This window comes from Hyperolius riggenbachi, chromosome 10 (genome assembly GCF_040937935.1).
Source record: "Hyperolius riggenbachi isolate aHypRig1 chromosome 10, aHypRig1.pri, whole genome shotgun sequence".
Taxonomy (NCBI): Eukaryota; Metazoa; Chordata; class Amphibia; order Anura; family Hyperoliidae; genus Hyperolius; species Hyperolius riggenbachi.
In genome coordinates, this window is record NC_090655.1 from 113,157,743 (window position 1) to 113,172,069 (window position 14,327).

General features: G+C 44.1%; 1 protein-coding gene across 2 annotated transcripts in view; it reads right to left on the minus strand.

The window, feature by feature from the left end:
* The window catches only part of SFXN2 (sideroflexin 2), a 106,177-nt gene that overhangs the window by 62,450 nt on the left and 29,400 nt on the right, over positions 1–14,327 (minus strand). For both annotated transcript variants that reach the window (XM_068257546.1, XM_068257545.1), the window contains exons 3-4: positions 11,919–12,089; positions 4,617–4,715 (exon numbers count right to left, since the gene is read on the minus strand). In XM_068257546.1, coding sequence (XP_068113647.1) covers positions 4,617–4,715; positions 11,919–12,089 — 270 coding nt within the window. The remainder of the gene's footprint in view (positions 1–4,616; positions 4,716–11,918; positions 12,090–14,327) is intronic.

The window sequence follows — 14,327 nt, forward strand, 5'->3', positions numbered from 1 at the left end:
CCCCTAAAATGCCAGGACAGTATAGGAACCCTACAAGTGACCCCATTTTAGAAAGAAGACACCCCAAGGTATTCCGTTAGTAGTATGGGGAGTTCATAGAAGATTTCATTTTTTTTTCACAAGTTAGCGGAAATTGATTTTTATTGTTTTTTTCACAAAGTGTCATTTTCCACTAACTTGTGACAAAAAATAAAATCTTCTATGAATTCCCCATACACCTAATTGAATACCTTGGGGTGTCTTTTTTCTAAAATGGGGTCACTTGTGGGGTTCCTATAATGCCCTGGCATTTTAGGGGCCCTAAACCGTGAGGAGTAGTCTAGAAACCAAATGCCTCAAAATGACCTGTGAAATTCTAAAGGTACTCATAGGACGTTGGGCCTCTTAGCGCACCTAGGTTGCAAAAAAGTGTCACACATGTGGTATCGCCGTACTCAGGAGAAGTAGTATAATGTGTTTTGGGGTGTATTTTTACACATACCCATGCTGGGTGGGAGAAATATCTGTAAATTAAAATGTTTTGATTTTTTTTACACACAATTGTCCCTTTACAGAGAGATTTCTCCCACCCAGCATGGGTATGTGTAAAAATACACCCCAAAACACATTATACTACTTCTCCTGAGTACGGCGATATCACATGTGTGACACTTTTTTGCAGCCTAGGTGCGCTATGGGGCCCAACGTCCTATTCACAAGTAATTTTGAGGCATTTGGTTTCTAGACTACTCCTCACGGTTTAGGGCCCCTAAAATGCCAGGGCAGTATAGAAACCCCACAAGTGACCCCATTTTAGAAAGAAGACACCCCAAGGTATTCCGTTAGGTGTATGGTGAGTTCATAGAAGATTTTATTTTTTGTCACAAGTTAGTGGAAAATGACACTTTGTGAAAAAAAACAATACAAATCAATTTCCGCTAACTTTTGACAAAAAATAAAATCTTCTATGAACTCGTCATACACCTAACGGAATACCTTGGGGTGTCTTCTTTCTAAAATGGGGTCACTTGTGGGGTTCCTATACTGCCCTGGCATTTTAGGGGCCCAAAACCACGAGGAGTAGTCTGGAAACCAAATGCCTCAAAATGACTGTTCAGGGGTATAAGCATCTGCAAATTTTGATGACAGGTGGTCTATGAGGGGCCGAATTTTGTGGAACCGGTCATAAGCAGGGTGGCTTCTTAGATGACAGGTTGTATTGGCACTGAAGTGCAGGAATGTTCTCAAATCATGACCTGGACATGGCAATTAAGTCGTACCAGCAGTGATCAGAAAAAAAATTTCTGTCACTGCGGTGGGGCGGGTGAGGGTTTGGCCGGGTGATCAGAAGCCCGCAGGGGGCATATTAGGGCCTGATCTGATGGGTAGCAGTGACAGGTGGTGACAGGGGGTGACGGGGTGGTTGATAGGTGATCAGTAGGTGATTACAGAGGAGAATATATGCAAGCAATGCACTGGCGAGTTGATCAGAGGGGGTCTGGGGGGCTAATTTAGGGTGTGGGCAGGTGATTGGGTGCCCGCAAGGGGCAGATTAGTGTCTGATCTGATGGGTAGCAGTGACAGGTGGTGACGGGGTGATTGATGGGTGATCAGTGGATGATTAGAGGGGAGAACAGATGTAAACAATGCACTTTCAGAGGTGATCTGAGGGTGGGTCTGCACGCAATCTGAGGGTGTGGGTGGGTGATCAGGTGCCCACAAAAGGCAGGTTAGGGTCTGATCTGATGGGTGGCAGTGACAGGTGGTGACAGGGGGTGATTGATGGGTGATCAGTGGGTGATTATAGGGAAGAATAGATGTATACAGTACACAGGGGGGAGGGTCTAGGGAGGATCTAAGGGTCTGGGGGGGGGGGGGGTGTGTTCAGGAGCCCCCAGGGGGCAGTTTAGGACCTAATCTAAAAAATAGCGTTGAGATAGTGACAGGGAGTGATTAATGGGTGATTAGGGGGGTGATTGGGTGCAAACAGGTGTCCCAGGGGTGGGCAGGGGGGGTCTGATGGGTGCAGTGGGCGATCAGGGTGCAGGATCAGTGTGCTTGGGTACTTACTAGGAGGGCTGCAACCTGCCCAGGTGGTCCCTCAATCACTGGGACCACCAGGGCAGGAGGCAGCCTGTATAATACGCTTTGTATACATTACAAAGCGTATTATCCGCTTTACATGCGGAAGATCGGGGGTTAACAACCCGCCGCCGCTGCTAATTGGCTGGCGGGTTGACGTCGCGGGTGGGCACATCCAGCGTGCGATCCCCGGCCAGCTAGTCCGCAACGAGCCGCCGCCGATCGGCGTATTGCGCGGTCGTTGCGGGCTCCACTTTGCCGCCGCCCCTAGGTAGGGGCGGCCGGCAAGTGGTTAAAATCACAATCCAGTAATATATATATGTATATATATATATATATATATATATATATATATATATATATATATATAGATCTATATATATATAGATCTATATATATATATAGATCTATATATATATAGATCTATATATATATAGATCTATATATATATAGATCTATCTATATATATATATATATATATATATATATATATATATATATATATAGATCTATCTATATAGATCTATCTATATATATATATATATATATATATATATATATATATATATATATATATATATATATATATATATATAGATCTATATATATATATATAGATCTATATATATATATAGATCTATATATATATATAGATCTATATATATATAGATCTATATATATATAGATCTATATATATAGATCTATATATATATAGATCTATATATATAGATCTATATATATATAGATCTATATAGATCTATATATATATAGATCTATAGATATAGATCTATATATATATATATAGATCTATATATATATATATAGATCTATATATATATATATAGATCTATATATATATATATATAGATCTATATATATATATATATAGATCTATATATATATATATATATATATAGATCTATATATATATAGATCTATATATATATAGATCTATATATATATATAGATCTATATATATATAGATCTATATATATATAGATCTATATATATATATATATATATATATATATATATATATATATATATATATATATATATATATATATATATATATAGATATATATATATATATAGATCTATATATATATATATATATATATATATAGATCTATATATATATATAGATCTATATATATATATAGATCTATATATAGGTGGTTGGGAGGGGATCAAGGGATACATGGGGGGGGGGAGAGCTGGAAAAAAGTTTATTTTTACACTAAAATCGCACAGCCTGTCACGGCTGCAGGCTGTGCGTCTCTCCCTGTCACACAAGATCCACAGTGACAGGGAGAGGGAGGCGGAGAGGGAGGCGGAACGGCAACTATGTTGCCTTTCGGAGGGTGATCGCTGTGATTGGCTCACAGCGATCACACGGCAGGGAGCCAATCAGTGACGGCTCCTGCCGATACCCGGAAGCCTTAGCTGTCATAAGACAGCTAAGTGCAGCCGGTTCGGTGCGCGCGATCGCGGCGGGGAGCGGCGGCGCCGGTGATAGAGATCTACGCCTTGCCAGCCAGGAGCCCATCAAAACAGGGCGTAGATCTCTATCACTGCGGTCCGGAAATGGTTAAGGTGGCCACACACCATACAATTTTTTAAATATCTGTTCAATTTAAGAATAGCAATCAATTTTTCTGACTGATTGTAACATTTCAAAAATATGACCAATGTACCACACACGTATGTTCAATTTTTTCCCAATTAGTATAAAACTGATTGGAAACTCTGAAAAAATTGCTGAGGTGTGTATATTAATAAACTGACAATCTAACACACACCATACAATCTTTAGAAAGATTGAAGAAAAATATCTGGCATTCCGGAACGATAAAAATCGAAGAAAACGGGAAATCCGATCAGATTTTTCAGTCGAATGAAAAAAAAGTTTTCGATTTTTTTGAGAGATCTGATCGTTTTTATCGAATTACCGTAAAATCGGATCATTTTATTGTATCGTGTGTGGCCACCTTTAGGCTTTGTTCACATTTCAAATCACAATCGCTGAGGCCAGCGTTTGGCAATTTTCGGAGTGATTTTTTTTCCTCCCGGCGCTTACCTGCGTGTTACGATTTTTTGTAAAGCGCTTTTCTAAGTACTTTTGCAGAGCGATTCTGTTTTTTCACTTCCTGACGGTCCGCGCTGATGGACGCGTGTAGAGGCAGAGCTGCAGCCAAAAGCTATGCCTCTATGCGGAAGGAGGCCTGCGATGTGCTCCAGGTAATTTATGGCGGTTCCAGCCGCGGGGATGCAGCGTTTTAGGAGGGGCAATTTTCTTAACGAGGTTTTTAAAGTAAAAACCTCATTTTTAGGGGACCTCAGAGTCTCTTTAATGTTCAAATACAGCAACTGAAAGTATATTAACCTTGGAGGAGCTGTGGAACCCAGTCTTTAAGCACAGCAGAGCCAACAGACAGTCTGAGAAGTTGACCTTCACCACTAAGAGTACTGACACCGAGCAGTTGATATAAATGTAACCTGCCATAAACTGCAGTACAAGCCTGTTAAAAAAATATACCAGAACAAAGACTTACCCAAGAGTAATTGGAGATGCTGCATTCCGGTTGGTGTAGTTCACAAGTGCATTAAACGACTGATTGACCCACTGCCAAAACACTACAGCAGGAACAGTCCTGTTAGAATGTTCAACAAAAAGAATTATGGTGAAATACTTGTATCTGTATAACTGTACAGCAGAAGAATTGCCATAAAAGACATCAACCTGGCTAAGACTTTCTAAAAACTCATACACATGCGAGATGAATCTTGGTCGGAGCCACCAAGAGATCCAGAGTGCTGGCTCATTTCGGCCAAGCACAGGTTGAGGGCATGCTTATCCTCCATACCCCTTCCGTATGTTGTTCATCCTCCCAGCTCCATAGCAACAGTATGCATTCCTAGCCTAAAGACTCGTACACACGTATGAGGCATGTCAACTTTTTGGTGCAGAAGGCTGACAGACAAGCAGACTAACAACATGCTCTGTTGCTATGCTGGGAGAGGGGAGCGGTATGGGACAGATGTCCTGCTGCGGGTGGAGTAGGTGGAGAGAAGAATGCCACCAATTGGCCGAAGCAATCTGCCAGAAGGATCGCTGGCAGAGTAGGGTCTGGGGCTGCTGTACCTGTGATGGTTTTTCAGCAGAGGTAGTCGTTATCGGAGTTTCATCTAGCATGTGTACAGGTTTAAAGGCTGAAGGTGGCCACTAACAGTTCAAAAATCATTTGAGCGATCAAAAATTCTAATCGAATTGGTTGTAAATAATCTTTGGCAGAATCGATTATGAGCGATTATAAAAATATCCGTCGGATTGGATTTTCAGCAAACCAAAATTTCGGATTTTCTTGTTGGTTGTGATAGATGGGAAGCAAAGATTGGTTCATTGGTGGTGGAGTGAACGATTTTTCTTCCTATCAGAATTAACTGATTGCTCGAATGATTTTGTGGTAAAAATTGGATCATTAGTGGCCACCTTTATGATGTGTCTGTCTTATTTTACCATGCACCTCCCTCTCCATAGACCAGTACACTGCTGATCAGTCAGGAGCTGAACAGTGTGTCTGTACAGCAGACATTCCAGAACTGCCACCCAAAACAATCTGTACAGATCATTTTGGGCGACAGATTGCCAAGGTGTGTTTGTAGCTCTAGATGACCATAGCTGTGCTAGAAAACGTGTAGTTAAACAAATTTATTAAAGTGTTGCTCCTCCCCCTGTGCCTGGTGTGCCAATGCCATGGATTGCCACTCAATGCAGAGAAGGGCAAAGATGCTCTACAGCCTGGAAGTCCATGGTGTGACCTGCATGTTGTGTACACTAAAGCCATTGTGTACACAAAGAGTACACGCCAAAACACAGAGGGAGACAGAACCTTATAAGTAGTGTGGGCAGAAGTAAGTGGAGGTCAGTTACCATTAATTTATGGGAGATGGGTTAACTGAAAGTCATGAGAAATAGAAAAAGCAGAAATACATCCACACAGGCAGCACGGCAAAGACTGAGAACATGGAAAATGTGGCAGTAGGAGGAGTAGGCCTCACTCTCCCTACCTATAAAATTGGTGCTGTGGAAGGGGAGTAATAAATGGCAGTACTGAAATAATCAGCACTAGGCCAACAAAAGTGGATTTTTTTTCACCATTTTTTGCTGTACACACATTTGCTGTACACACAAATTGCATTTATTTTTTTGGATTGTGCTCTTTAACCACTAAGGCGTTTTTATCCTTACAGACCAAAGCAATTTTCACATGTCAGCGCGCCTCCCATTCATTTGCCAATAACTTTATCACTACTTATCAAACCGAAATTTGTTTTTTTCGCCACATATTACTTTTTGGGGGAGGGGTGGGGGGCAAGATATTTGTTTTCAGTACAGTAATTACTTTACTTTCTTTAAAAAAAAAGTGCTTTCTCCAATTCCATCCCCTATAGTTTTAACCATTTCAGCCGCCCAGACGTGATCCTCACGTCCAGGCGGCTGCTCTGTTGTGGTGCCGGGCTTCAGCGCGCGCGATCACGGGCGTGCTGCCGCGCCGTTCCCCGGTAGCCCTGGTATCAGTCAACGGGAACATGGTTCCCGTTCACCGATCTAAGTCCCCAGCAGAAAAACCGACGGTCTCTTATCAGAGGCTGTAGTCTTTCTGCAAAAAAAAAAAAAAAAAAAAAGTTTCCCAGCCTCCTTGTGTTTCCCGGAAGCGAGAAGCACAAGGAAAAAACAAAACATCAAGGTGGCCATCTTGTGGCCAAATAGTAAAACTACATCTACATACATTTTTCAAGGCAATTTACACACAGTATAACATAAAAATTAACTGTTTATTTCCCAACACCAAAAAAATTACCTAAATAAAATGTTTAATGGAAAAAAAAATTACAATAAAAAAACAACAACAAAATAACATAAATAGTTACCTAGGGGTCTGAACTTTTTAAATATGCATGTGAAGGGGTATACTACAATTTTCTTTTAAATTATAAACTTGTAAATAGTGATGGATGCAAAAATGAACCTTTATTTCCAAATAAAATATTGGCGCCATATGTGATAGGGACAACATTTAAATGGTGTAATAACCGAGACAAACGGGCAAACAAAATACATAGGTTTTTTTATTATGGTAGCATGTATTATTTTAAAGCTATAATGGCCGAAAACTATAATTTTTTTTACCACTAGATGTCTCCACACACACTATTCTGTGTCGTCTGAATAGACTTCAAAGCACACAGGCAGTGTTGTTACAGGAAAATTCATTGGCTTCTCCTTGAAGCCATGAACATTCCCTTACAGGCACTGTGATTGGCTCAGGGAACACATGTGCTCACATCACCAATCACAGATGTGTCAGTCTCAGTGAGTAATGTGCAGGGGGAGCACGCGTACATGGCAGCGGCGATTGATGGATTAAAACGTCCATTTGCCAATAACACAGGCAAACTGGGAATTTGAATACAAATTGTGGCCCGGAAGTGGTAAGTAGAGTAAAAGAGCTTAATATAAGGCTAGGTCCACACTGGTCCACTTGCAGATTGGATCCGTTTTAAATGGATCCGTTTTTCTACACTTTTTTTTTCTCCCCCGTTTTTCCTGAAAATGCATTTTTATAGCATACGATTCCAGTCTATTGAAAGTTATGCCCAGCCGTGGGGGAGAGGGGGTAGCAGCCAGGACGGGGGCATCTTGACTTCTTGCAATGCCGCCCTCTATACTTCGGAGGGCCGCATGGCAGGAAGTGACATGACGAGCGGAGGAAGAAGGTAAGCTCCCAGCTCGCTGTGCTATATATGTTAACAAAGTAGCTGGAGGGGGAGTGGGGACATGGGACCAAGTTTGGGGGGGTGGGGGTGGGGGGCGGATGCCCCCCCCCGCCACCCCTCCTCCCCCGCTACCCCCTTCTAGCATGGCGGCAACAGGCTGGGACACAGAACTAAATCAGTTTCTGTGTCCAAAACTGCCTGTGTAGAGGGGGGTCCGTTTCCCTATTCATTTTCACTACCCCTCCATGTATACGGGGTCCGTGAAAAAGTGTTGCAAATCCGGAAGGTTCGTTCAGGTTTTGAACACTGATCCCTCTGAACGCAGGCGGATGTTTTTTATTTAAATGAAAAGGGTTGCTATCTTTAACCTTAGTATTCGTGGCTCCGTTTTTGATCCGGGCCAAAAAACTGAGCCACGGATACGTTTTTCACATAAGTGTGAACCTACTGTATCAAAGCAACACACTCGTACAGATTTGTTAAAAGCTGACCCAATGCTTTATATCTGTGTATGGAGAGCAAAACTCACATAGATTTCTGAGGCTAATCACTTTAGTCACCAAGCTACACATTAGCCACAAGCATAAACAGATGAGAATTACACAGCTGTCTGACCTAGCTTCATATATGTGAGCACAGAAGTTCAGCATCAGCACAGAGTTTGCTGACCAAGTAGAATGGTGTATTCTGGTTACTTAACCTCACATTATATTTATTCATGCTCATCCACATTATTATAGGCCCTGCAATCTTTCTCCAGGGTAATGATTAGCAGACCTTTGAGATGAACCTGTGTGGACATATCAGATAAACAGCTGGGAATACATGCAAGCTTCCCATACTAGAGCTTTATATTTTTTAACCTGCAATATTAAAACCACAAAAGAGTCAGATATTATTTGACATTGCTTACTAATGTCATTGATGCTGGCTATTGGGTATCAAGAAAGATTAATATATATGTGGTACAGATATGTAATGTTCATTTGCAGCTCAAGAAAACCCAAATGGCACTTTTCATTAATAATTTAATTATTAAATGGTTAAACCATAGCTCCCAATTGTCCCTTTTTTGGAGGGACAGTCCCTCTTTGGGAACCAAATCCCTCTCTCTTCTTCATTTGTCTCTCTTTTAGGATTGATGTGCAGATCTGAGAAAACATGTTTATTTTTCTACTGCAAAATGTTTTTAACCTTATTAACTCTAAACGTTATCACCATCCTTTACATTTAACATATTTCTTATTTGTTAATGTTAAAATGAAGGATAACTAAGGATGATAGAAAAGACCAGTGTGGTTTGAATAATAAGACTACATCTTTGGCTTCTAAATTCTTTGTGGTATGCATGATGATGTGTGTGGTGGGGGCGTGGATAGAGGCGTGACAAGGGCACGTCTTAAAATGTCCTTTCTTATGTCAAAAAGTTGGGAGGTGTAGGACTTACGAGGCCTGTTTTCTAAAAAAATAAATAAAAAAAAAGTTAGATACCTGTGTCAGTTTGTAAGGCACGGAGGACGCCGTCCACGCCCTCCGTGCCGTTCTGCCGGGTCCCCGCCGCTCAATATCCCCCCGAACGTCCCCCGACTGCACGGCCCGGGTCGGGCTCTCCAGCCTTCACAAAGATGGCCGCCGGAGCTGGCCGCGGCTGCGCAGTGCGGTCGGGGGACGTTCGGGGGGATATTGAAAGGCGGGGGTCCGGCGGAACGGCACAGAGGGTGCGGACGGTGTCCTCCGTGCCTTACAAACTAACACAGGTATCTAACTTTTTTTTTTTTTTTTTTTTTTTAGAAAACAGGCCTCGTAAGTCCTTTAAAATAAAGCTGAAGCTCACAGAAAAAAAAAAGAGAAAGAAAAAAGAAAAGGGTGCATTACTGCAACCCTGATGATGTGAACTCAAGCTGATTATTAAAGTCGGTGGGCTTGGAGCCCCAGCAGGTCCTACTCTCATCAGTACTTCCAGAAAGTGGAAATGCAGGCATAATGCCTATTAGGTCCACTGGCGTAACAATAGGGGATGCAACCCCTGCAGTCGCGGGGGGGGGGGGGGGGGCGGGGCCCCCCGTAGGAGCCGCTTGGGGACTTTTTGGGGGCAGGAGGTGTCGCAGAATAAGAGGAGAGCTGTGGCCGCAGATCAGTGGGGAGAAATCCTCCCCCCCCTCCCTCGCCTTGGGCACTCCTCTCAGTGCTCCCCTCCTGCAAGCAATCATTGGTTGTGCTCGTGGCAGCCGCAGGGAAGCTGAGCACATACCTCCTTCTGGCCGGTCTCTCCGATCACTAAGTGCTTTATGGAACTTCCTGTGTAAACAGGAAGTTCTATGAAGCACTTAGTGATCGGAGACCTTTGGCCAGAAGGAGGTATGTGCTCAGCTTGCCTGCCGCCGCCGCGAGTGCCACAAGCACCACCAATGAATGCTTGCAGGAGGGGAGCGCTGAGAGGAGTGACCGAGGCGAGGGAGGGGGGGGGGGATTTCCCCCCTCCCCACCGATCTGCGGCCACAGCTCTCCTTTTATGCTGCGACCCCTCCTGCCCCCGAAAAGTCCCTGAGCGGGCCCTGGGGGGGGGGGGGGGGGGGAGGTTTAATTTTTTGTTGCAGGAGGGCCCGGGGCTTTCTAGGTACGCCCCTGATTAGGTCATCCTACAAATGCAGAACATTAAGACCTGCAAGGAATGGTGAGGAAAAGGGGGTAAATTACAGTCACCCTTGCTTGTGTAATGGGGACACTTTTAGGCCCGTTTAGAAGCACTTAAAGGGGCTTACGTATTAGTACAGCGCTGGTGAGTTGGGCGCCGGGAGACGGCTCTTCCTGCTGCCACTAAACTCCCCGGCAGCGTTAAATACTATTCCCCCTCGAGTCGTAGTGACTCAGAGGGAGGTGTAATTCAAGGTCCAGCAATCACCACGGCGCCCTGTGCAGCATAACATTGCTGCTATGGGGAGCCTGGTTTCGCCTCTGAGCACCGAAATCACCTGCTTCATTGGGGGGGGGGGGGGGGAGGATGAGGTGCTGAGTTACTGGTTAAAGGCACCGGCTCTAACATCAAAGTCCAGGGTCTGCATCCTGGTTGAAGCCAGTACCTATTCAGTAAAGAGTCCTTGGGTAAGACTCCCTAACACTGCAGGGTGGCATATTGAGTTAACTTCTAGTGGATGCAGCTCTTAAGCGTTTTGAGTCCAACAGGTGGTGCAGCCCCACTCACTAAACATGAATAGAGTGGCCCTTCCATCCTATCACAGTGTGCCTGCAGCAGTAACATTTAAGCACTCTGATTATATTTAGCACTCAAATTTTAATGGATTAGAGGATGTGCAGGTTTGAACAAATTTGGGTAAGAAACGTCAATCAGAAGGGTGTCCTTATGTAAAAGGTTGTGTTGTCACAAAACTTTTTTGTATAACATAAAAATGTGAAAGCACAACTAATCTAAGGCAAAGCTACCTAAGCTAAGCACAGCGGTATGCTCATGCTGGATCCCCATACCTTTACGTGTTGTTCGTTCCTCTCCTCATTCCCCCCAGCTCCTGTAACCACTTTATGAAAAAAGTTTCAGGCAGGATGAGGCAGCTTTGTTGCGATGTTCCCATTCCCTCCTCTTAAAGTATACCAGATATCTAAAAATAGCAAAGATCGATACCTACCCAAGCCTTCCTTCAGCCCCATAAACATGTCAGAGTCCCTCGGCGTCCGCCTGCGGTCTGCCGTTCAGCCGGAATCAGCCCCTGTAACTGGCTCAGTCGGATACAGTCTGGGTCTACTTCACAAGCGGACCTCCCGTGCATGCGCAGTACACCAGGACTGACGTTATTGGGCAGACCGCGGGAGGATGCCGAGGGATGGAGACTTGTTTATGGGGCTGGAGGAAGCCCCGGGTAGGTATCGATTTTTGCCATTTTTAGATATCTGGTTTACTTTAAGGGGAGGCCACACAAGGAACGGACAACAATGGTATGTGGATCCAGCATGAACATACCTTCTTGCTTACCTTATTTAGCTTTGCCTTAAGTTAGGTGTGATTTAAGTTTTAAAAGCAAATCCTTATCATACATGTAGTAATTAATGATGAATAATGTCACCTGTAAAATTGCAGCATGCAGCCAGTGATTGCCATTCCTCCTGGGACCTGGAACGACATTCTGCCAATCAGGTTCATCTTGTCTCCGGTGTCTGGGTGAAAGGCGGAGTCATATAGCTTTTTGGCATAGTGCAGCTGTTCAATGCTGGTGCCTGGTGGAGTGCCACCTGCTCTAAACACAGAATACACAGTCTAATCTGGGCCTTCAGCAGTGGATGTACAGTATCTCAATGAGCATGAAAAAAAAATCTGTTACAAAAACAGACTGTAGAAACCTGAGAATGCCATACCTGAAGGTTACTTTCAGTGAAGCAATAAGCTTTACCACAAATGTATTATAAAAATTGTTAAACTGAGAGAAGGAGAAGAAGAGAGAGAGAGAGAGAGAATAGTCAGTGTACTGCAAAATATTGTATCCTCCTGAAGTAAAAAGGAACGGTTACAAAAAGAATATAGGTTATAAAATTGCTTACTTTTTACAATATTACTTTAGGGATTTAGTCAGTGTTTGGCCATTGTAAAATCTTTCCTCTATCTGATTTACATTCTTAAATTTAGCACAGGTAGCGACATCTTAAAGCGGATCCGAGATGAAAAACTAACTATAACAAGTAACTTATATCTTATCTAAAGTTTAGATTGTTTACACAGCAAATCTAGGTTCAAGCAGCTTCAACAGTATATGATTATTTCTTCCTGTGATACAATAAGATCTATAAAGGACATGGGGTGGGGAAAAAAACACAAAAAGTGCGCACTCAGAAGACTGATGATAAAAGGGAGACCAGCCGGTTGTAGACAGATCTCACCTGATGTGGTGACTGATATGCCCTTATGGGTATTCTCAGCTTGCAGGCTTTTGTCCCACTCAGACCAGGGACCAGGTCAGAAGCAGGCTCTTTGTCCAAAGGGATCCTGTGGCTGGAAGCAGGATATCAGGAGCAGCTGTCTGATTTGTAGCTGTTGGTGTCCCAGCACTGGCTGTAACACCAGAGCTGCAGGCACCTGCGGGCTGTATGAGACTCAAGTCTCATTCCTAAAAAGCTGGCAATCCACACACTGCTCTGTTCAGATGCACTACAGAGGTGGCTGGGTGGTGAGCAGCAGGCATGCTCGAATGTACCCAAATTCTATTTGAGTACATTCGAATTCGGGTCTGGGTCAAATTGGGATTCGCCCGATTCGAATGGACTCGAATTCGATTCAGGTTCATTCATTCGGATCCGGGTCAGGGGAAAATTCGGCCGTGATCACGAATTCGTGATTCAAAACCCGCCGACTTTAAGGGTTAATTGCAAAGCCCCCTTAAATGCCAGAATCATTACATTTGCAGGTTATGTTAAAGTGAGTGTTTACCGTTTTAAAAGTAAAAAAGTCAGTTACTCACCTAAGGAGAGGGAAGGCTCGGTCCTAATGAGCCTTCCCTCTCCTCTCCCGGTGCCCTTGGTGCTGCGCTGGCTCCCCTGTTCGCGTCCGCAGCCGCAGGGACTACGGAGGTCTTCGGGAGCACTCGGGCTTCCGAAGATGGGCCGCTCCATCCTACACATGTGAGAGTGCGTCATAGAGGTCGCTCGCGCATGCGTAGTATGGAGCGGCCCGTCTTCGGGAGCCCGAGTGCTCCCGAAGGCTTCCGAAAGCTCCCTTCGGCATGCGGAAGTGGCAGTATTTGACCGAACTGGTCGAATACTGCCACAGGGGATCCTGCGCGGGACCGGGCACCGGGAGAGGAGAGGGAAGGCTCATTAGGACCGAGCCTTCCCTCTCCTTAGGTGAGTATCCGACTTTTTTATTTTTAAAACGGTAAACACTCACTTTAAAAAGAAAAGTGGGAGCAAGGGGAAATTTTTTTTTTCAAAAAGACCTTATACTTTTTGCAGGAAATCGATTTAAAAAGTTTAAAGAAAAAAACAATACATTTAAATGCCGGTCAATGACAGATTGTGGGAAATATTTCCCAGCAGTTAACAACAAAGGCCCCTTACATCCTGGCAACACCAAATTTGCAGGATATGTAATAAATAGTGGGGAACTATATTTTTTACAAAAAAATTAAAAATGTTTATTTTTGGGGAATGTTCTGAGTGTGGGAAATCTGAAAAAAAAAATGATGTGGGGTCCCCCCCCTGAGGTTCTGTAACCCCTTGCCCCCCCCATGCAGGCTGGGATAGAATGCGACATGCAGGCTGGGATAGAATGCAGGCTGGTACAGAATGCGGAGCCCCGGCCGAATGGGGCTTCGCACCCTGAGCTATAACAGCCCGCATGGTCCATGGTATGGGGGGCTCCAGGGGGGGAGGGGTGGCCAAGCCTCCCCCTCCCCCTGGAGCCCTTGTCCAATCCATGGACAAGGGGCTCTTCCCCACCTCCGGTGCCCCAGGAAGAGTTGGGGGTGACAACCCCCGGGGGGGGG